The 22,837-nt window shown below is 55.2% G+C and overlaps 3 protein-coding genes across 5 annotated transcripts in view; 1 reads left to right on the forward strand and 2 right to left on the reverse strand.

The window, feature by feature from the left end:
* Positions 1 to 863, reverse strand: part of bbs1 (Bardet-Biedl syndrome 1) — a 95,126-nt gene extending 94,263 nt beyond the window's left edge. For both annotated transcript variants that reach the window (XR_009644424.1, XM_060823509.1), the window contains exon 1: positions 806 to 863. Coding sequence is in view for 1 of the 2 variants with exons in the window: in XM_060823509.1 (XP_060679492.1) it covers positions 806 to 825 (20 nt within the window). In the remaining variant the exon portion in view is untranslated. The remainder of the gene's footprint in view (positions 1 to 805) is intronic.
* Positions 864 to 1,534: 671 nt separating this feature from the next.
* LOC132814497 (E3 ubiquitin-protein ligase pellino homolog 1-like) lies at positions 1,535 to 20,190 on the forward strand. Of its 2 annotated transcripts, none has more exons than XM_060823505.1 (7): positions 1,535 to 1,610; positions 10,810 to 10,947; positions 11,900 to 12,029; positions 12,941 to 13,042; positions 14,454 to 14,651; positions 16,899 to 17,087; positions 19,449 to 20,190. In XM_060823505.1, the coding sequence occupies exons 2-7, from the start codon at positions 10,811 to 10,813 to the stop codon at positions 20,025 to 20,027; spliced, it is 1,335 nt and encodes a 444-aa protein (XP_060679488.1). In that variant the 5' UTR covers positions 1,535 to 1,610; position 10,810; the 3' UTR covers positions 20,028 to 20,190. The 2 variants fall into 2 exon arrangements, with proteins under 2 accessions (XP_060679488.1, XP_060679487.1); XM_060823504.1 differs by lacking the exon at positions 1,535 to 1,610 and adding an exon at positions 4,106 to 4,261.
* Positions 20,191 to 22,205: 2,015 nt separating this feature from the next.
* dpp3 (dipeptidyl-peptidase 3) overlaps positions 22,206 to 22,837 on the reverse strand; it is a 30,974-nt gene continuing 30,342 nt past the window's right edge. Inside the window, exon 17 of the mRNA XM_060823513.1 lies at positions 22,206 to 22,837. This exon is cut by the window's right edge and continues 231 nt beyond it. The gene's annotated coding sequence lies outside the window, so the exon portion shown is untranslated.

A 22,837-nucleotide genomic window follows, 5' to 3' on the forward strand; every position in this document is an offset into this window, starting at 1 on the left:
CTGGTAGGGAGGGAAGGTCTGAAGAGGAAAGGACGAGGGACTTGAGGCTGTTTTCATTAGAGCTGAAAATGTGTTGCTGGAAAAGTGCAGCAGGTCGGGCAGCATCCGAGGAGCAGGAGAGTTGACGTTTCGGGTATAAGCCCTTCAGGAATCATGAGAAGGTTGAGAGGTGACTTAATTGATACGTCCAAAAGATAATCAGAGGGTGAGACAGATTGGGCGGTGAGAACCCTTTTTTTTTCCCTCAGATGGTGAGGGCTAGCACGAGGGGACGCCCTTTAAACCGAGGGGCGATAGATGTCGGACAGATGTCAGGGATAGTTTCTTGACTCTAAGCCGTCGGGACGGAGGAACTCCCCGCCTGCAACAGGAGGAGACTCGCCAACTTTGGGGGCATTTAAACGGGCATTGGATAAACCCTACCGGCGAAAACCGAACCGCGTAGGATGGACGGGCTTCAGACCGAGGGCCGAAGGGCCTGCGCGACATCGAGGGACGAAGGGCCTTGCGCTGGGATGTTCAAGAGCAGGCCCTTCGGCCCATCGACCCCATACTGACCCCACCCCCATCAACCCAGATTTGCTCTCCCCCAGCACCACCTACGGTCCCAGTAAAGGCTCCAACCCTCCCCCCGAAATAAGGGACAACACCCCCCCGGCCCTTCCTGATTCCCTGCTAGCCCCCCCCCCTTCCCCCGTAAACTAAGCCCTTTTTAAAAATTTATTCGCGGCTTTTCTCCATTTTAAGTCAGTCTCCGCCGCCTCCTCTCGGGCCTCGGCCGCCTCCATCCCCCGGGGACACTCGCCTCTCGCTCCCCTCCATCATCAGGCTCCGTCTGCCCCGACTAGGCCCCGTTGCTAAGGCAACGCGACTTCCGGTCCCGTTCCCCGCCCCCTTCCTCGTGGACTTCCGGTCCGCTGCCCGCCTCCATCTCCTTTCCCGGCGACTGTCGATCCCCCGTTGACTTCCGGTCCGCCGCTGCGTTTACCCCCCATCCCCGGCACCTCCACTTCCGGTCCATCCATTTCCAATACCCCCCCCGAAACTCTTCGCCGACTTCCAGGTTCCGTTCTGATAATAGGTTCCCCCTCACAATAATTTTTTAATAAATATTTGTCTCTGACAACAGTCCCAACTCTATGTTGCCTCAAACAGGACAATGTCGCCCCTATCCCCCCTCTCTGTGGTTAAATCAGCTTCCCAACTTTTGCTGCCATCAAATCATGGGCAAAATCTTAGAATTCAGGCACATGCGGGCCATTCAGCCCATCTAGGATGTACTAACCCCGGGGAGGAGAGAGACTGGCTCTGATTCATCCCGTTGCCGCATCAAACCCCGCTCCTTTTCCCACTGACGCCTCGTAATTCTCTCCTTACCCAGTCTTTCTCTGACCAGTTCCTGTTGGATCTGCTCATGGTGTCTTTTCAGGCCACACGGCCCTCAAATCACTTTCACCAGCTCCCACAACATTTCAACGAGCAATGCTCTCCGATAGAAATGGTCCATGCGATGAAGGAAGGCACGGATCATGATGGGCATGGATAGGGTGAATGTACTCCGTCTCTTTCCCAGGGTCGGGGAACTGAGGACTAGAGAGCATCCGTTTAAGGTGAGAGGGGAAAGAATAAAAGGGAACCTTTTTTGCTTAGAGGGTGGAGTGGCGGGCACGTTAACAACGTTAAAACGCATTTGGACAAATACATGGATGGGAAAGGATTAGAAGGATATGGGTGAAGTGTAGGGAAATGTGGTTAGCGTGGACAGATAGTTAGGTCGGCATGGAGCAGTTTGGGCCAAAGGGTTGTCTGTGCTGTAGGACTCTATAATGTAATCATTGGCAAAAATCAGCAACTCACAGAGAAACACTTGGCTCTCAATGTGAATCTTAAGAGGTTAACAGTAGAACAGCACAGAAAGAGACCATTCAGCCAATGTCTGTTGAATAAATTAACCGTCCCTCGTTATTGCATTGACCGAGATGTGCTTTTGGTTCCCAATGACACCAAACCATTGGTGTCTAAAATGTCTCACCATCTAACTTCTGAGCACATGCTGATATTTAGAACATAGAACAGAACAGGCCCTTCAGCCCACGATGTTGTGCTGACCATTGTTCCTCATGTATGCACCCTCAAATTTCTGTGACCATATGAATGTTCAGCAATCTCTTAAATGTCCCCAGTGACCTTGCTTCCACAACTGCTGCTGGCAACACATTCCATGCTTTCTCAACTCTGTGTAAAGAACCTGCCTCTGACATTCCCTCTATACTTTCCACCAACCAACTTAAAACTATGACCCCTCGTGTTAGCCATTTCTGCCCTGGGAAATAAACTCTGGCTATCGACTCTATCTATGCCTCTCATTATCTTGTATATTTCTAACCTAATAACAGCAAATTCCTCAACTTTTTAATTCTGTCGGAGGGTCGGCGCTGAGGGGGCGCGGCGCTGTTGGAGGTGCCATCTTTCTGCTGAGACACTAAACTGAGACCCATCTGCCCAGTCTGGATGTAGGGGATGTGTAAAAGTCGCACCGCTGCTACTGGAACAGGAGTGGGGTGGGGGTGGTGGAGTTCAGCCTGGGGTCCTGAGGCCAATATTGACCCCTGCACCAACGTCACTTAAAAACAGCTGACCTGAGTCACTCCCATATTGCTGTGTTAATGGGATCTTGCTGTGGGAGAAGATCAAAGATAATGAAAGGGTTAACCTGAGAGTGAGGCTGCAGCTCCGCCCATGGACACTGCCCAGACATTGGCTGGTGTTGTTTGTGGGGGTGGGGTGGGAGCTATAGGAGTTGTTTTGGGCAGCCCTGTGACACTGAGGGGACAGAGGGTCGTACGGCCGGGTCTCCTGATGCCCCTTCCTGCCCCCCTGTTAGCACTCACACGTTCAGTTTCATCGTGAGTTGGACCTGGTCACCGTGACAATGTCCGACTCCTCATGGTCTCCAGGTCAGGGACCTCCCCAGCCACCCCCCTCCCTCAGGGAGGAGGGGGGTCACCATCCCTCACTGAACACTCCCTCGCTGACCCCTCCCCGGGGGGGTCTCCCGGCCCCCCTCAGTGGACTGGGAGGGTTGCTGATTTTGTAATCCATGTTATGGCGGTGATGTGACCACACAGAGGGTGGGGGAGGGGGCAGAGCCTCCATGATGGAGAGAGGTCGCACTGACTGGAGTCAGGGGTCAGAGAGGGGAGATTGGACATGATGATGGGGATGTGGGAATAGGGAAGACAGGAAGGGTCTCCCATTGATGGAGGGATCAATTCCCAAAGGGAAGGAGGCAGGAGGGTGAGAGGGGAATACGAGGAAATGCTTTTACACCCCCTTTCCCCTTCCCCACCCCCCCCCCCCCCCCCACCACCCAGAGAGGGAGGGGGGGTGGAATCTGGGACTCACTGCCCGTAGACGGTGGGAGAGACAGAACATTGAAGTAGGATTGAGAGTTGCCCGTGTGGTGCCAGGCTCAGGGCCGAGTGTTGGGGAAATGGGAGGGGAATAGTGTGGGGTCACAGCATGGAGTGGACCGGCCGAAGGGCCTGTGTCAGCCTGTAACCCTTGTACAACCGCGAGTCTCCCAGGCCAGGCCTCGTGTAGACTCCTCTGCTCCAGCAGTGCATGAGTAAGGTTGGTCTGTTTGCTGTGTGAGACCCTCTACCATCTCCTGGGGCCTTGGAGGGGTGGGTGGGGTTGGGGAAGAGAGCGAGGGGGATCCCAGAGGGACTGAGGAAGGGATTTCCACACTAAGGGGCGGGGAAGGAGTTGGGATGGAGAGGTGGAGTCTGGTGGTGGAGATCAGCCATGATCTGTGTCTCTGTGTCTGTCTCTCCCTTTCACACGGCGGGACAGAATCCGAGGGGGCAGAAGGGCTGAATGGCCTCCGTCCACTCCCATCGTTTGGATCCCGAGCTGGCGGAGGATGCATGACCGAATGGCCACCTCCTGCACTGAAGCTCTAGGACAGGGTGGAGGGGCAGTGTGGTCTGTCAGAGTGGGGGGAGAGCCTGTCAGCTGATGGGAAGGAGGTGGGAGTAGGGAGCGGTTTAGACTGTCAGTCACAGCCCCTGGGTAAAGAGGGTGGGAGCTGCTCCCTTTATCACCCCCCCCCATCCCCTCAGACACATTCTGACAGTGAGAAGACAGAGGGATTACCAGCGATGCAGAACCGCAGGATACAATGGGTTTGACAGCACGGGCTGAGAGAGAGCAGATTAGGAACTCTCCCTCAGACAGACTGCAGCAGCAGCAGCTCAGGGTATGGCTGTCTTTCCCTGTGTGTCTGTGTGTCTGTGTGTCGACTGGTCATCGCTTCCAGTCAGTAATGAGCCGGTGCATGTTCTTGTTTATAAACCACACACACTCCTCTCTCTCTCTCTCTCTCCAATGGTTAAAGGAATGACATTCCTGCTTCATCTCCCGTTTTCCCTGCCAGATTTTTGTTTGTTTTTCTTTTGGAGAAGATGTTGGAGATAAGCAGCTGGATGGAGGGTGTACCGGGGAAAGGGAGGGGGGTTGAAAGAGCCCGTTATGAAAGCGAAGGGCCCGGGGTTTGTGTGAATGACTCGGTCGATCTGTCAGTGTGAGGTTTTATCGCCGCTGTCAGAACGGTGAGGTTTATAAACGATGGCAATGGCAGGGTCAGATCTGTCTGTGTCTCTCTCTGAGAAAGAGAGAGCAAGACGGGGTGTTTAATCAGCTGAGAAACTGGTTAATTGAACTCTGTGAAATTTGGCTGTGGCTACTTTCTTTACTAATTGTGCAGAAACCTCACCCCCCCCACCACCACCACCACCACACACGCGCACACACACCCACAGACAGACATAGAGACAGACACTCCCTCTCTCACACAGACACAATCTGTCTCTCTCCCTCTCTTACACACAGACATAGACACTCTCTCTCACAGATACATACACACAGACATAGACACCCTCTCTCTCTCTCAGACATAATCTGTCTGTGTCTCTCTCTCTCTCTCTCTCTCTCACACACACATACTCCAACTGACACACTCACACACAGTATCTCTCTCTCTCACACACACACACACACACTATCTCTCTCTCACACACAGTATCTCTCTCTCGCACACTGACACACACACAGACACAAACATATGGAGTCTCTCTCTCTCTCTCTCTCGTACTCAGACTCCCACACAGACACCGACACAGTGATGTTAACAATATTCCCTGACCCCCCCCCCTCTCAGTAACACATACACTGACCTCTGCCTCCTGTATCAATGGTTGGGGGGGGGGGGGAGCGGGGTTAAATAAGTAAGTAATGCACAAATAAATCCTTTGAGTATCACGGAGCTTTTATCAAAGTGCAACTGCATAGATAGAGGCCCTTTGGCCCATCCTAAGAGTGCGAGTCCTCCAGCTCCTATCCAGAGGGCTTGTGCACTATAATGCTGGGGCTGTTTTCCCTGGAGCGTCGGAGGCTGAGGGGTGACCTTAGAGGTACGTAAAATCACGAGGGGCATGGAAAATGTAAATAGACAAGGTCGTTTCCCCAGGGTAGGGGAGTTCGACTAGGAGGCACAGTCTGGAGAAGGTTCATTCGTTGATGCCGGGGATGGAGGGACTGCCTCATGGAGGGGAGGTGGAGTAGGTTTGGGGGCCTGTATGCCTCGGAGTTTAGAAGGATGAGAGGTGACCTTATTGACATTGGGAGAGGGCTTGGACAGGGGGAGGTGTAGAGAGAGAGAGAGAAAGACGCTGGCCTAATTCTTGTAAAAACCCATCTGGTTCACTAACTGTGGGCAGCACAGTGGCTCCGTGGTTAGCTCTGTTGCCTCACAGTGCCAGGGACCCAGGTTCGATTCCAGCCTCTGGTAACTGTCTGGAGTTTGCACGTTCTCCGTGTCTGCGTAGGTTTCCTCCCACAGTCCAAAGATGTGCAGGTTAGGGGGAACTGGCCGTGCTAAATTGCCCATAGTGTTAGGTGCATTAGTCAGAGGGGAATGGGTCTGGGTGGGTAACTCTTCGGAGGGTCGGTGTGGACTTGCTGGGCCCAAGGGCCTGTTTCCACACTGTGGGGAATCTAATCGAATCTAACTGCTGCCCTGACCCTGGGTCTGGCCTACTCCAGACCCACACAACAGAACATGGCTGACTGTGTTCCCAGCTTTCGCGGGTGGGGGGCAGTCATCGAGAATAAAAGATGGGGGAGGGGGTGGATAAATCGGTCAAGGATTACCCACCTGAAAAAAAAAACCCACAGGTGGTTAAAGGCAGTGAGATGTTGTTGAGAAAAATTGAGTACACCAATCAATGGTTGTTTCTTAAATTTATTCACTGTCAGAATGAGGGCATCACTGGCTAGGCCCAGCATTTATTACCCATCCCTAAGTACCCAGAGGGCAGTGCAGAGTCAACCACATCACTGTAGGTCTGGAGCCATGAGTAGGCCGAGACCAGGTAAGGATGGCAGTTTCCTTCCCTAAAGGACATTAGTCACCCAGATGGGCCTTTCCAACAGTTGAGTTCCTTTGAGAAAGTAATCAAAATATGGGCAGAGCAGTTGACGTTGTTTATTTAGACTTTTGTAAAGCCTTTAATTCGGTTCCACGTGATAAACTAATGAGTAACGTTAGCTCACATGGGATTCACTTGCCAATTTGACATAAAATTGGTTTATTGACAGGAGAGAGATTAGATTAGATTACTTAGTGTGGAAACAGGCCCTTCGGCCCAACAAGTCCACACCGACCCGCCGAAGCGCAACCCACCCATACCCCTACATTTACCCCTTACCTAACACTACGGGCAATTTAGCATGGCCAGTTCACCCTGACCTGCACATCTTTGGACTGTGGGAGGAAACCGGAGCACCCGGAGCAAACCCACGCAGACACGGGGAGAATGTGCAAACTCCACACAGTCAGTCGCCTGAGTCGGGAATTGAACCCAGGTCTCAGGCGCTGTGAGGCAGCAGTGCTAACCACTGTGCCACCGTGCCACCCAGAGGTTGGTGGTGGAGGGTTGTTTATCGGACTGGAGGCCTGTTACCATAGCGATCGGTGCTGGGGACACTGTTTGTCATTTACATAAAGGGCACAGTCAGAAAGTTTGACATCAAACTTGGTGGGAGGGTGGACTGAGAAAGGTTATCTAAGATTGCAATGAGATTTTGATCAGTTGGGTTAATGGGCTGAGGAGTGGCAGATGGAGTTTAATTCGGATAAACTCCAGGTAAAACAAACAGGGACAGGATCGATTCAATTAACAGTCGGGCCCCGGGTGGTGGTGTAGAACAGAGGCACCTAGGGGTGTAGGTACATAATCCTTTGAAGTTTGTGTCACAGGGAGATGGGGGTTAATGAGGCGTTTAGCACACTTGCTCAGACCTTTGAGTACAAGGAGTTGAGGAATGTCATGTTGGGGTTGTACAGGACATTGGTGTAGCCTCGTCTGGAATACCATGTCCTGTTCCGGTCTCCCCGTTACAGGAAGGATATTATTAAACTGGAGAGGGGGGTCAGGAGAGATTTACCAGGATGTTGCCGGGTATGGAGGGGTTGGGTTATAGGAAGAGGCTGGATAGGCTGGGAGAGTTTTCACTGGAGCGTAGAGGTGGCCTTATAGAGGCTTATAAAACCATGAGGGGCCTGGATAGGGTTAATGGGAGGTGTCTGTTCCCCAGGGTGGGGGATTACAAGACTAGGGGGCACATTTTTAAGGGGTGAGGATTTTTTTTACCCAGAGGGTGGTCTGTGTGTGGAGTGAACTTCCTGAGGGAGTGGTGGGTGTGGGTACATTTGGATAAGGACCTGGATAGGAAAGGGTTGGAGGGGGATGGGCCAGGAGCAGGCAGCTGGGACTAGATTAGTTTGGGGTTCGGGTCAGCACGGACTGGTTGGGCCGAATGGTCTGTTTCCATGATTGACAAAGAATCTCATGCTGAGCAAGAATCCAAACTTCCAGATTTTTACTGGATTGCAATTCCCCCACCTGCTGTGTTGAGCCCAGAGTGTTCCCTGGATTAACGGTCTAGCGATGATATCACCAGCTGGTGTACCTCCCCTTGTGGTGTTTTAGAGAAACCACAAGGTCTTTCTGATGATGCCATCTGGGACATCACAGGTTGTAGAGGGTGTGCCAGTCTGCAGTGAGGGGGATGCAGACTGGCTGGTAGAATGGGCAGGTGTCCCTGTAACACAGACAGCCAGAGAGAGACTGGAGCCTGGGTTTTATTGTGAAACCCATTCGAAATCCCTGGTTAGGACCCAGACCAAGGACTCTGCGCCTGATCCCAGGCCCCCAGAGGTTAGCAGGGGAGTCCCATCCCCCCACAAAGGTGTGGAGTGCAATATCCTGGAATGACGATGGGTTAGAGGGTCTACAGTGAGTGCAGAGAGGGAGAGACTGGAGACGGTGGGATCATTCCCCCCATCAGAGCAGGAAAGGTTTGGGGGCAGATTGGATCGAGGCGTTCAGACCAAGTCGGCGAGGGAGACCCCATTCCCAGGGGCCAGAGGGTGGGTCACCCGAGGGACACTGGATGGAAGGGAATTGGGAACAGGACTCCAGGGAAGGGGGGGATGAGGAGAATGGTTCCAACTCTGTCAGATTTTTCTGTACACTGTCCACTTGTGGGAAACAAGATCAGAATTTAAATAAAATGGGGCAAGTCAGGAAATCAGGGACAGTGTGAGGGAGCTGGATTAACATCAGTACAGATACAGTCAGTAACACAGGGCCCTGGGGGGAGAGGGGTTACTGAGGGACAGTGTGAGGGAGCTGGATTAACATCAGTACAGATACAGTCAGTAACACAGGGCCCTGAGGGGAGAGGGGTTACTGAGGGACAGTGTGAGGGAGCTGGATTAACATCAGTACAGATACAGTCAGTAACACAGGGCCCTGGGGGGAGAGGGGTTACTGAGGGACAGTGTGAGGGAGCTAGATTAACATCAGTACAGATACAGTCAGTAACACAGGGCCCTGAGGGGAGAGGGGTTACTGAGGGACAGTGTGAGGGAGCTGGATTAACATCAGTACAGATACAGTCAGTAACACAGGGCCCTGGGGGGAGAGGGGTTACTGAGGGACAGTGTGAGGGAGCTAGATTAACATCAGTACAGATACAGTCAGTAACACAGGGCCCTGAGGGGAGAGGGGTTACTGAGGGACAGTGTGAGGGAGCTGGGGGAGAGGGGTTACTGAGGGACAGTGTGAGGGAGCTAGATTAACATCAGTACAGATACAGTCAGTAATACAGGGCCCTGGGGGGAGAGGGGTTACTGAGGGACAGTGTGAGGGAGCTGGGGGAGAGGGGTTACTGAGTGACAGTGTGAGGGAGCTGGATTAACATCAGTACAGATACAGTCAGTAACACAGGGCCCTGAGGGGAGAGGGGTTACTGAGGGACAGTGTGAGGGAGCTGGATTAACATCAGTACAGATACAGTCAGTAACACAGGGCCCTGGGGGGAGAGGGGTTACTGAGGGACAGTGTGAGGGAGCTAGATTAACATCAGTACAGATACAGTCAGTAACACAGGGCCCTGGGGGGAGAGGGGTTACTGAGGGACAGTGTGAGGGAGCTGGGGGAGAGGGGTTACTGAGTGACAGTGTGAGGGAGCTGGATTAACATCAGTACAGATACAGTCAGTAACACAGGGCGCTGAGGGGAGAGGGGTTACTGAGGGACAGTGTGAGGGAGCTGGATTAACACTGGGGAGGGGAGTTGTGATTTTGTGCTGGTAGTTGTAGGCAGGAGCTGTGTAAGAGTCACAGTTGTACCTCTGAGGTGAGATGGTTAAGAATAACTGGAGTGTGCGCGAGAGAGAGAGAGAGAGAGAGAGAGAGAGAGAGAGAGAGAGAGAGTCCTGGCAGATAGCAGGATCTCATGGTGTGGGCGCTTGTATAATGAAGGAGTTTGACTCTGTCCCCGGGGAGAAGTGACTACAGTCAGTCCCCCTGCAGCAGGTAGTAATGGCTGTGTTACTGTGAGAGGCATCACACTGTGTTTGTAAGACCCAGACACCCACAAACATGGAAATCTTCAGTGTCACTGGGACAAAATCCTGGCTTTCCCTCCATAACAGCGCCCACTGGACAGGGCTGGTGCAGGCAGGTATTTCACCAGCACCTCCTTGAGGGGCAACTAGGGACAGGGTGGAGGCAGGAACAGAAAAGGGGGGTGGGGCAATGGCATGCATTTGGATAGCGCCTTTTATGACCTCAGTCGGTGATATAATGGAGCCGGTGCAAGAACTCATTTGTATACACCAAAATCCCAAATGTGAGCGTGATCCAGGTCATCTGTTTTCTTTTATTGATGTTGGTTTTGGCCTCAGGACCTTGAAGAGCTCCACACCCACCCTGCTCTTCTCCCAGTAGCAGCCCTGGGGGTCTCATATACACACAACCCCCAGCCCCAAGGGCAAAGGGGATCCTGACAGTGCAGCGCTCCCCTGGTACTGTCCGCGAGGAGGGGGGTGGTGTTGGGAATGGAGGGAGGGAGAGCAGCAATGGGTCATGGGGACTGGGGGAGCTCTGTCCGAACCTCCCCATCCCTTCCACCCAGTGAGAGGTGTTCAGCTGCCTCAGGTACACAGCCCCAGCAGCTAGACCACTATTCAATCCAGCTCTGTGTCGGGGGTCTCTCTGTCTCGGGGGTCTCTCTCTCTGTCCCTCTGTGTTGGGGGTGTCTCTGTGTGTGTGTGTGTGTGTGTGTGTGTCTCTCTCTCTCTCTCTCCCCCCCCCTTCCCACCCCGAGTTGCCCTCAGTACCATGCCGTTCCTGAGTGCTGACCCTGTCTCTTGCCCTCCCGGTGTGTGTTGTTGTAGGATGGTCCTTGACGGGGGGAGTGATGCTGTGACAGCGCTGGAGTTGGATGTACCCCGATCCCTGGATCGATCCCCAACTCCCAACAGCCAGGAGATCATCAAGGATCCAGTCAAGTATGGAGAGTTCATCGTGTTAGGGTAAGCTGTCCACACACAGGGAGATCCCACTATCTGGACCACCCCCATCTGCGCCCCCACCAACCCAAATCTGTACAACGCCTCCTCCAGACTCCCCCTCCCATTTCCTGGTGGCTGGAGGGGAATACAGGCCGTGAGGGGCCTCCTGTTCCTGGCTGAGGGGCTGAATGGCCTTGTTCTGTTCCAATGGATGGCATTCAGCTCCCTTTCCCCCACACCCCTCTCCTCCAGCCTGTCCCAGCGGAACAGCAGGCGGCCATTCAGCCCCTCCCTTGTCCAGCCTATCCCACCGGAACAGCAGGCAGCCATTCAGCCCCTCCCTTGTCCAGCCTATCCCACCGGAACAGTAGAAGGCCATTCAGCCCCTCCCTTGTCCAGCCTGTCCCACCGGAACAGCAGGCGGCCATTCAGCCCCCCTCCTCCAGACTTTCCCATCGGAACAGCAGGAGGCCATTCTGTGTCCATGCCCTGCCCCTGAGGAACTGCAGAATGGCCGATCGGAAGCCGCTGAGGGTGAGGGCTCCTGGAGGCGAGCGGCCGGGCGGAAGTGGCATCCCCTGCAACCTCCTCCTTCCCACCCAGCTCTCGTCGTCATGTTCCCCCTCCTGTCACTATCCGGCTAAGGTGGGCCTCACCCCCACCCCCTCCCCCAGATCCCGGTTGGATCGATTGGGGGAATATCTGGGATTTTGGTGACCATTGCGGCTGGTCTCCCAGCCTCCCCACCCCCTGCGCCCCTCCCCCCCCCAAACATCTTCACCAGAGTCTCGAGGAAACCCCTTCCATTGGGCCACTGGTTTTTGGGGGGGGGGGGGGAGGTGAAGAGGGGGATGTGGGGGGAGTTACTGGTGGTTTCCATGGCGGCTTTTCTCCCCCTCTCTTGGATGAGTAACCAAGCTTTTTGTCTCTGTTTTCCCCCTCCCTCCCTCCCCCTCCCCGGGTGGATATGCAGTTACAACGGCTCACTGGCCAGTGGAGACCGAGGAAGGTGGAGGAGCAGGCTGGCTCTGTACAAGAGGCCGAACGGAAATGGAGTCCGTCCAGACGTTGTCCACATCACCTCCACCCCACTGGCCTCCAAGGTGGGTAACGCCAAGTCCCCTGCCCGGTGAGGAGCTCTATCCCCTCTCAGCACTACGGACACGGCTACAGCTCTCGGTGCGGGATGGGCAGCCTGTCCTGACCAGAGGGTGACCGGGAGAGACAATGGCTCCCCCACCCCCACCACCTCCCCCTTTGGGGTGGGGAACACAACCTGGATGAGGGATCTCCCATTGAAGTCTGAGGTCCGGTGAAGACCCCTCCCACTGGGCACCAAGGGAGATTGATCCCTCTAACAACAGGACAGTGTCTACTCTGGGCTGGACAGGACAGGACTGTGATCACCACCATCACATGGGCCAGGACTTTATTCCATGACAGGGGGGCAAGCAGACTGGAAGGGCTGAAGGGCCTACGCCTGGCTCCTCGTTGATGATCGATATTCACCCAGACCAGGGCTTGCCGCCAGCCCCTGTGCTGGGGTCTCCGCAGTATCCCGAACAGGCACAGAGGGAGTCACTGATGGTTTAGATTAGATAACTTAGTGTGGAACCAGGCCCTTCGGCCCAACAAGTCCACACCGACCCGCCGAAGCGCCACCCACCTATACCCCTACATTTACCTAACAATTTAGCATGGCCAATCCACCTGGCCCGCACATCTTTGGACTGTGGGAGGAAACCGGAGCACCCGGAGGAAACCCACGCAGACATGGGGAGAACGTGCAAACTCCACACAGTCAGTCGCCTGAGTCGGGAATTGAACCCGTGTCTCTGGCGCTGTGAGGCAGCAGTGCTAACCACTGTGCCACCGTGCCGCCCATGATGTTTAATGTTTATCTGAAATGTAACCCCTCGGTGGGTGCCCGGGGTGCTGTTGCTCAGCAGGTGCCTGGTCGCTGGGCACTACCGGTGATTAACCCCCTCCCTAACCCTGCGTTCTCTCTCTGCAGGCACTGAGTAACGCGGAGCAGCACAGTGTGTCTTACACACTGTCTCGGAGTCAGTCAGTCATCGTGGAGTACACCCCCGACAGTAACACCGACATGTTCCAGGTAACGGGGGGTGTGGGGAGGGGGGGAGGGGAGAGGGGTGGTGTCCACGTTCCACCAGTAACTCAGCGAGGCAGGCAAACGCTCTGGGGATGGGATCAAATCCCAGCCCGTCTCCCACATCGGCAGCTTCAGTCAGGCTGTGTCAGGGGACGTGGTTATCACTGGAAGGTGGGGTGTTTACTGTCCATCCCTAATAGCCCAAAGGGCAATTTACAGTCAGGAGGCGGCCATTCAGCTGCTCTAATCTGTTCCGTCAATGGGATGGTGGCTGATCTGTGGTCTAACTCCACACGGCTCCCTTGTTATTGGTGTAAAATTAACCACCGATCTAGCATCTGTTGCTGTTGGTGGAAGAGGTCCCAACCCCTTCGACCCTGCGTGTGTGAAGAAATGCTTCCTAACATATCTCCCCTGAACAATGTCTGACTCATTCCCAGACAATGCCCCCTAGTTCTGGGAATCTCTAACCAGTGGGAAGTGTGGACCTTATTGACTTTTCCGGCAAATTTCGTAAACTTCGATTGCCCTCTAACCTCGACGGTCCAGGGAAAACCAGCCTCACTTGCACGATCCCTCCTCGCCACCTCACCCCTGAGATCCATGTATTATTCCCACTCCGGCCTATCACCCTCAGCTTGACCTCCTTCCACCTATCACATCTCCAATGCCCCTCCCCCCAAGTCCCTCCTCCCTACCTTTTATCTTAGCCTGCTTGGCACGCTCTCCTCATTCCTGAAGAAGGGCTTATGCCCGAAACGTCAAATCTCCTGCTCCTTGGATGCTGCCTGACCTGCTGCGCTTTTCCAGCAACACATTTTCAGCATTATTCTCGGCCAGTCTACATTGTCCCCTCCCTTTCACAGACCGATCTATCGTTCAGAAGGTGTGGTGCCCAGACGGAACTGGTTCAGAAAAGGTTTACAAGGATGTTGCCGGGGTCAGAGGGTTTGAGGGAGAGGCTGAACAGGCTGGGGCTGTTTTCCCTGGAGCGTCGGAGGCTGAGGGCTGACGATTATAAAACTATGAGAGGATAGGATAAACAGACCAGGTCTTTTCCCTGGGGTCGGGGAGGTCCAGAACTAGAGGGGCATCGGGTCAGGGTGAGAGGGGAAAGGGACCTAAGGGGCAACTTTTTCACCCAGAGGGTGGTACGTGTATGGAATGAGCTGCCAGAGGAAGTGGTGGAGGCTGGTACAATGACAACATTTAAGAGGAATCTGGATGGGTATATGAATAGGAAGGGTTTGGAGGGATATGGGCCGGGTGCTGGCAGGTGGGACTAGATTGGGTTGGGATGTCTGGTCGGCCCAACGTCTTGTAGCAGGAGGATTTGAGGCCAGTGGTTGATGTTTGTTTGATGGGAGGCACCCCGTGTACACAGAGATAAAGTCCCTCTCTTGCCGTTTCACAGATCGGTCGGTCAACAGAGACTCTGATCGACTTTGTGGTGACGGACGCAGCGCCCGGTAACTACCCAACAGGGGAAGGCCGCGGTCCCCAGAGCACCATCTCCCGGTTTGCCTGCCGCATCTGCTGTGAGCGCAGTCCCCCCTACACTGCCCGTATTTACGCTGCCGGCTTCAATTCCTCCAAGAATCTCTTCCTTGGTGTAAGTAAGGTTTCCCATTCCCATTCCCATTCCCACCCCCAACCTTTCCCAGATGGTTAGGGACACCGCTGTTGTACAGCGCTCACTAGTGTACCTGGAGAAACGTGTCAGCCCATAGCCGCCCAGTGAGCGCTCTCACTCTCTCTCACGCAGCATTGTGGGAATAACTCTGATCAGCTGCGGTTTTTTGGGGTTGAGGGATAGATATTGGCCTCTAGACCTTCCCTCCCTGCTCCCCTTCCAACAGCAGCTGTAGTATCTATTATACCCCCCCCACTACCCCTCACCAAAAGAGGGCAGATGTCATCGTCTGTTTAATGTCTCCTCTGTAAGATGGCGCCACGGCCCTCCCGTGGCGCTGACCCTCTGGCACTGCGGCCCTCCCGTGGCGCTGACCCTCTGGCACTGCGGCCCTCCCTTGGCGCTGACCCTCTGGCACTGCGGCCCTCCCGTGGCGCTGACCCCTTGGCACTGTGGCCCTCCCTTGGTGCTGACCCCTTGGCACTGTGGCCCTCCCTTGGCGCTGACCCTCCGGCACTGCAGCCCTCCCTTGGCACTGCGGCCCTCCCTTGGCGCTGACCCTCCGGCACTGCGGCCCTCCCTTGGCGCTGACCCTCCGGCACTGCGGCCCTCCCTTGGCGCCGGGGCCCTCCCTTGGCACTGCGGCCCTCCCTTAGCGTCACAGTGTTCCCTTGGCACCGCGACCCTCACTTGGCGTCGACCCTCCGGCACTGCGGCCCTCCCTTGGCGCTGGGGCCCTCCCTTAGCGTCACAGTGTTCCCTTGGCACCGCGACCCTCACTTGGCGTCGACCCTCCTGCACTGCGGCCCTCCCTTGGCACCGAGACCCTCCCTTGGCACCGCGACCCTCCCTTGGCGCTGACCCTCCGGCACTGCGGCCCTCCCTTGGCACCGAGACCCTCCCTTGGCGCTGACCCTCCGGCACTGCGGCCCTCCCTTGGCACCGAGACCCTCCCTTGGCACCGCGACCCTCCCTTGGCGCTGACCCTCCGGCACTGCGGCCCTCCCTTGGCACCGCGACCCTCCCTTGGCGCTGACCCTCCGGCACTGCGGCCCTCCCTTGGCACCGAGACCCTCCCTTGGCACCGCGACCCTCCCTTGGCGCTGACCCTCCGGCACTGCGGCCCTCCCTTGGCACCGTGACCCTCCCTTGGCGCTGACCCTCCGGCACTGCGGCCCTCCCTTGGCACCGTGACCCTCCCTTGGCGCTGACCCTCCGGCACTGCGGCCCTCCCTTGGCACCGTGACCCTCCCTTGGCGCTGACCCTCCGGCACTGCGGCCCTCCCTTGGCACCGACCCTCCGGCACTGCGGCCCTCCCTTGGCACCGTGACCCTCCCTTGGCACCGACCCTCCGGCACTGCGGCCCTCCCTTGGCACCGTGACCCTCCCTTGGCACCGCGACCCTCCCTTGGCGCTGACCCTCCGGCACTGCGGCCCTCCCTTGGCACCGCGACCCTCCCTTGGCGCTGACCCTCCGGCACTGCGGCCCTCCCTTGGCACCGCGACCCTCCCTTGGCGCTGACCCTCCGGCACTGCGGCCCTCCCTTGGCACCGAGACCCTCCCTTGGCACCGCGACCCTCCCTTGGCGCTGACCCTCCGGCACCGTGACCCTCCCTTGGCACCGTGACCCTCCCTTGGCACCGTGACCCTCCCTTGGCACTGCGGCCCTCCCTTGGCACCGAGACCCTCCCTTGGCGCTGACCCTCCGGCACTGCGGCCCTCCCTTGGCACCGTGACCCTCCCTTGGCACCGAGACCCTCCCTTGGCGCTGACCCTCCGGCACTGCGGCCCTCCCTTGGCACCGTGACCCTCCCTTGGCACTGCGGCCCTCCCTTGGCACCGAGACCCTCCCTTGGCGCTGACCCTCCGGCACTGCGGCCCTCCCTTGGCACCGTGACCCTCCCTTGGCACCGAGACCCTCCCTTGGCGCTGACCCTCCGGCACTGCGGCCCTCCCTTGGCACCGTGACCCTCCCTTGGCACTGCGGCCCTCCCTTGGCACCGAGACCCTCCCTTGGCGCTGACCCTCCGGCACTGCGGCCCTCCCTTGGCACCGTGACCCTCCCTTGGCACCGACCCTCCGGCACTGCGGCCCTCCCTTGGCACCGTGACCCTCCCTTGGCACCGACCCTCCGGCACTGCGGCCCTCCCTTGGCACCGTGACCCTCCCTTGGCACCGACCCTCCGGCGGTCCACATCCCATGACCTCTCTGGATGGTTTCTAGGAGAGAGCAGCCAAGTGGCGAACTCCGGACGGGCTGATGGACGGTCTCACCACCAACGGAGTCCTGGTGATGCACCCCGTGCACGGATTCTCCGACCACTCCAGCCCTGGCACCTGGCGGGAGATCTCGGTTTGCGGAAACGTGTACGCCCTGAGGGAGACCCGGTCAGCCCAGCAGAGGGGCAGGCAGGTACGTGCACTTTGTGACAGTCCAACACTCAGTACAGGGAGCCTGCCCACGGCAGGGACACTGGCTAGCTTTCCCCTGTATCTAACCCCGTGCTGTCCCTGTCCTGGGGAGTGTTTGATGGGGGGGACAGTGTAGAGGAAGCTTTACTCTGTATCTAACCCCGTGCTGTCCCTGTCCTGGGGAGTGTTTGATGGGGGACAGTGTAGAGGGAGCTTTCCCCTGTATCTAACCCCGTGCTGTCCCTGTCCTGGGGAGTGTTTGATGGGGGGGACAGTGTAGAGGAAGCTTTACTCTGTATCTAACCCCGTGCTGTCCCTGTCTTGGGGAGTGTTTGATGGGAGGAACAGTGTAGAGAAAGTTTGGATCAAATCTAAGATAATAAACTAAGTGATAGGACAGTGTGTAGAGACAGTGAAAGCCTGCCGAGGGATATGGGTAGGTTAGGCGAGAGTGGAAAAGTGCAAGGAATCCGAGCAGATAGCAAAAAACTCAACAAGGGCTTCCCCTTCAGAGTTCACTAAGGAAAGGGAGCTCATTGTGAATGAGAACTTTGAGCTGGGATATAGACCTGACCTGATCAAGATTGAAGAAGTTGATGTGCTGGAAATTTTGGCAAACATTAAGATTGGTAAGTTCCCAGGGCCAGACCAGATTTATTCTAGGCTGCTCCAGGAAGCGAGAAAGGAGGTTGCTAAGCTGCTGACGAAGATCTTTGCTTCCTCATTCTCCATGGGAGTTGTACCAGAGGACTGGAAGGAGGCGAATGTTGTTCCTCTTTTCAAGAAGGGTAATAGGGAAATCCCTGGCAATTACAGACCAGTCAGTCTTACATCTGTGGTCAGCAAAGTTTTGGAAAGAATTCTGAGGGATAGGATTTATGACTATTTGGAAAAGTGTAGTGTGATTAAAGGCAGTCAGCATGACTTTGAGGGGCAGGTTATGCCTCAGAAATCTTATTGAGTTCTTTGAGGAGGTGACAAGACAGGTTGATGACAGTCGAGCAGCGGATGTGGTGTATATGGACTTCAGCAAGGCATTTGATAAGGTTCCCCATGGTAGGCTCATTCATAAAGTCAAGAAGTATGGGATACAGGGAGATCTGGCTATCTGGATTCAGAATTGGTTGGTTGACAGAAGGCAGAGTGTGGTTGTAGATGGAAACTATTCTACCTGGAGGTCAGCGTTGAGTGGGGTCCTGCAGGGTTCTGTTCTTGGGCCTCTGCTCTTTGTAGGTTTTATAAATGACTTGGATGAGGAGGTTGAGGGGTGGGTTAGTAAATTTGCAGTTGACACCAAAGGTTGGAGGCGATGTTGATAGTATCGAGGGCTATCGCAAGCTGCAGCCTGACATAGACAGGATGCAGAGCTGGGCTGAGAAATGGCAGGTGGAGATCAAGCTCGATAAATGTAAAGTGATGCATTTTGGAAGGTCAAACTCGAATGCTGAATTTAGGATTGAAGACAGGATTCTTGGCAGTTTGGAGGTAGAGAGGGATCTGGGTGTTAAAGTACATAGATCCCTCAAAGTTGCCACCCAAGTGGATAGGGTTGTTAAGAAGGCATATGGTGTTTTGGTTTTCATTAACAGGGGTATCGAATTTAAGATCCGTGAGGTTTCACTACAGCTCTACAAGTCCTTGGTGAAACCACATTTGGAATATTGTGTCCAGTTCTGGTCACCCTCCTATAGGAAAGATCCAGAGGCTTTGGAGAGGGTGCAAAGAAGGTTTACCAGGATGCTGCCTGGACTGGAGCATTTGCCTTACGAAGAGAGGTTGACTAAGCTTGGACTTTTCTCTCTGGAGAGGAGGAGGAACAGAGGTGACCTGATCGAGGTATACAAGATAATGAGAGGCATGGATAGTCAGTGGTCAGAGGCTTTTCCCCAGGGCAGGACTGACTGGCACGAGGGGTCATAGTTTTAAGATATTAGGAGAAAGGTTCTTTACCCAGAGAGTTGTGAATGCATAGAATGCATTGCCAGCGGTGGTGGTGGAAGCAGTCATTAGGGACATTTAAGTGACTGCTGGACATGCACATGGATAGCAGTGAATTGAGGGGGGTGTAGTTTATTTTATTTTACATTAGGATTAATCCTCAGCACAACACCATGGGCCAAAGGACCTCTTGTGTGCTGTACTTTTCCATGTTCTATCCCGGTGTTGGGAGTGTTTGATTGGGGAGGGGTGTAGGGGGAGTGTTTGACAGGTGGTGGTGGAGGGTAGTGTGGGGGGAGCGTTTGACGGGGGGGGGGGGGGGGAGGGGAGTGTTTGACGGGGGGGGAGGGGAGTGTTTGACGGGGGGTGGAGGGTAGTGTTTGACGGGGCTGCACACTGACGGTGAACTGTTGTGGTGTTCTAGGTGGAGAACGAGTCTAACGTGTTACAGGACGGCTCCCTGATCGATCTCTGTGGGGCTACCCTGCTGTGGCGCACCCCAGAGGGCCTGGACAAAGCACCCACCCTCAAGCAGCTGGAGGTCCTGAGGCAGGAGATCAACGCAGCGAGGCCACAGTGCCCAGTGGGCTTCAACACGCTGGCATTTCCCAGCCTGGAGCAGTGCCACGTGGTGGAGCAGCAGCAGCCCTGGGTCTACCTCAGCTGTGGCCATGTGCACGGCTACCACAGGTGGGGCAGCCGCCCGGAGGCCAGGGGATCGACGGCAGGCAGCGAGAGAGAGTGCCCCCTGTGTCGGAGGGTGGGGCCCTACGTGCCCCTGTGGATGGGCTGCGAGGCAGCCTCCTACCTGGACGTGGGACCCCCCAGCCATGCCTTCTGCCCATGCGGCCATGTCTGTTCAGCCAAGACTGTCAAGTACTGGGCGCACATCCCTCTGCCCCACGGCACACACGACTTCCATGCTGCCTGCCCTTTCTGTGGCACGTGGCTGACCGGGGAGAAAGGTTACATCAAGCTCATCTACCAGGGCCCTGTGGACTGAGGGGGGGGGGGGCCCCATCATACCCACCCACCCCTTCCCCCTCACTGCTACCCCCAACACACCCACCATCTCTCCCATCCCTTCCTGCCACCACACTGTGTGGGGAATCACTATTTATGCAAACACATTGTGACATTTTTTGTAAAAAAGAATAAAAATATACATTGACAATATTTACCAGAGTGAACAAAGTTGAAAGGAGTCTGCTGGGTGTGTCTGTTTCAGAAGTGAAAGGTGTGAAGGTGCCCCCGGTCCATGTTTTGAGGTAATTGATATTCAGTTTGGGTTTGTTTCCCTCTGCCGGTGTTTACTGGGATCCCCGCGGGGCCCTGTGCCTCCCCATAACGAGGCTGGTGCGTTTGTCCATAAGACGTAGGAGTGGAAGTAAGGCCATTCAGCCCATCGAGTCCACTCCGCCATTCAATCATGGCTGATGGGCATTTCGACTCCACTTACCAGCGTTCTCCCCGTAACCCTTAATTCCTCGAGACAACAAGAATCTATCAATCTCTGCCTTGAAGACATTTAGCGTCCCGGCCTCCACTGCACTCTGCGGCAATGAATTCCACAGGCCCACCATTCTCTGGCTGAAGAAATGTCTCTGCATTTCTGTTCTGAATTGACCCCCTCTAATTCTAAGGCTGTGTCCACGGGTCCTAGTCTCCTCGCCTAATGGAAAAAATTTCCTAGCGTCCACCCTTTCCAAGCCATGTATTATCTTGTACGTCTCTAAGTCTCCCCTTAATCTTCTAAACTCCAATGAATACAATCCCAGGATCCTCAGCCATTCCTCATATGTTAGACCTGCCATTCCAGGGATCATCCGTGTGAATCTCCGCTGGACACGCTCCAGTGCCAGTATGTCCTTCCTGAGGTGTGGGGACCAAAACTGGACACAGTACTCCAAATGGGGCCTAACCAGAGCTTTATAAAGTCTCAGTAGCACAACAGTGCTTTTATATTCCAACCCTCTTGAGATAAGTGACAACATTGTATTCGCTTTCTTAATCACGGACTCAACCTGCATGTTTACCTTTAGAGAATCCTTGACTAGCACTCCCAGATCCTTTTGTCCTCAAATCTGTGTTCTCGCAGTGCAGGGGTAGTGTCCCCCTCTCTGGGCCTGGGTGCCCCAGTTTCAAGCCCCACCTGCTCAAGAGGTGAATGGGTCAATTTGGGAAATATCCATACTCCATGTCTCTCATACCATTCCCCTGCACACTGTGTGTGTGTGTGTGTGTGTGTGTGTGTGTGTGTGTGTGTGGCAGGAGGGGGGGGGGGGGGGTCTGAGTGGCAGAACCACTCCTAGGCTGTCAGTCAGACAACTGGGTAGGAATCTGTGAGGACTCTACACTGATCGAATAGCTGCCCTACCATTCAGGTGAAGGGGCGGTACATGTCACACAAGGACATGTGGATGCTGCAGGGTTTGAGAGAGGCTGAACAGGCTGGGGCTGTTTTCCCTGGAGTGTCAGAGGCTGAGGGGTGACCTTATAGAGGTTTATAAAATCATGAGGGGCATGGATAGGATAAATAGACAAGGTCGTTTCCCTGGGGTCAGGGAGACCGGAACTACAGGGCATAGGTTTAGGGTGAGAGGGGAAAGATATAAAAGAGACCTAAGGGGCAACTTTTTCACACAGAGGGTGGTACGTGTATAGAATGAGCTGCCAGAGGATGTGGTGGAGGCTGGTACAATTACAACATTTAAGAGGCATTTGAATAGGAAGGGTTTGGAGGGATATGGGCCGGGTGCTGGCAGGTGGGACTAGATTGGGTTGGGATATCTGGTCAGCATGGACAGGTTGGACCGAAGGGTCTGTTTCTGTGCTGTACATCTCTAAACTGCTGGCAGGTGGGACTAGATTAGGCTAGGATAGTTGGGCCGAATGGTCTCTTTCTGTGCTGTACGGCTCTGACCCTAAATCCCAGCTGGTGAAGTTGAGTTAATATCAAATTAAATGCCTTGCCTGCCCTGGCCACCAAGGGAGATAAAATGGTTTTTAGAAAAAACCTCAGCCAGGGCAGTCTGCCTGTGGGATGGGGTCAGTTCCTGTCTTGTTGGGAACACAGGGGTCACTCTCCCAGGGTCCTAGCCCCAAACTCCTCCATGCCAGGGTGACATTCCCATCTCCCAAAGCAGTGCCAACGTTCGAGACACAACACTCCACACACACCTTCTGGGAAGGACAGGATTTTTTTTTCTTTTAATTCTTGCGACAGAAATGGAACGCAATCCCAACCAGGAGATCACACCGTGTTTCCCGTGGCAACGAACGATTCGGACACCCGTTTGCTGATTCACAATGCGGTAAATTCCCAGCGTTAATTAGCTCAGAGAATCTCGAGGGTCAGGGACGACTTTAAGGGGGGGGGGGGGGGGGGGGAGAAAAGAGAAACAGGAAAGGAACAGAGCTGGCAGGTGGCGGTCTCTGTGCGGAACGGCTACGGGCTGGGAGTGAGCTTCCTGGGAAACGCAGACCCACCCCAGATCTCAGGAATTATGGCAAACCGCCCACTCGCGGCCCCCTGCACGAGTTTTCTGTTCCGAATCTCGCTGCAGGGAAAAGGCGCGCTGCGACGGTCAAGCGACCGAGTAACCCAGGCGCGTCCCGGCACGGGGGGGGGGGGGAAGCTGGGTCGGAGGAAGGGGTCGGGGGCACACGGGAGAGGGTGGGATTCGTTAACCTGAGAACGGATCCAGCCATTCCGAATGGGGGTGGGGATAGCGGCTCGAGTGTCCCGCTCACAATTCCAAGTCCTCCGAAGCAGCGCTTGCAGGAAATTCCGAAGGGATGATACAGAAAAGG

The sequence above is a fragment of the Hemiscyllium ocellatum genome, unplaced genomic scaffold (genome assembly GCF_020745735.1).
Source record: "Hemiscyllium ocellatum isolate sHemOce1 unplaced genomic scaffold, sHemOce1.pat.X.cur. scaffold_848_pat_ctg1, whole genome shotgun sequence".
Classification (NCBI taxonomy): domain Eukaryota; kingdom Metazoa; phylum Chordata; class Chondrichthyes; order Orectolobiformes; family Hemiscylliidae; genus Hemiscyllium; species Hemiscyllium ocellatum.

What these genes read in the sequence shown, in the direction of transcription:
- LOC132814497 (XM_060823505.1), top strand. Translation starts at nt 10,811, where the DNA reads ATGGTCCTTGACGGGGGGAGTGATGCTGTGACAGCGCTGGAGTTGGAT. An exon ending in GGAGAGTTCATCGTGTTAGG is followed by an intron (nt 10,948 to 11,899) that starts GTAAGCTGTCCA and finishes GTGGATATGCAG; the next exon opens with TTACAACGGCTCACTGGCCA. An exon ending in CCCAGCAGAGGGGCAGGCAG is followed by an intron (nt 17,088 to 19,448) that starts GTACGTGCACTT and finishes GTGGTGTTCTAG; the next exon opens with GTGGAGAACGAGTCTAACGT.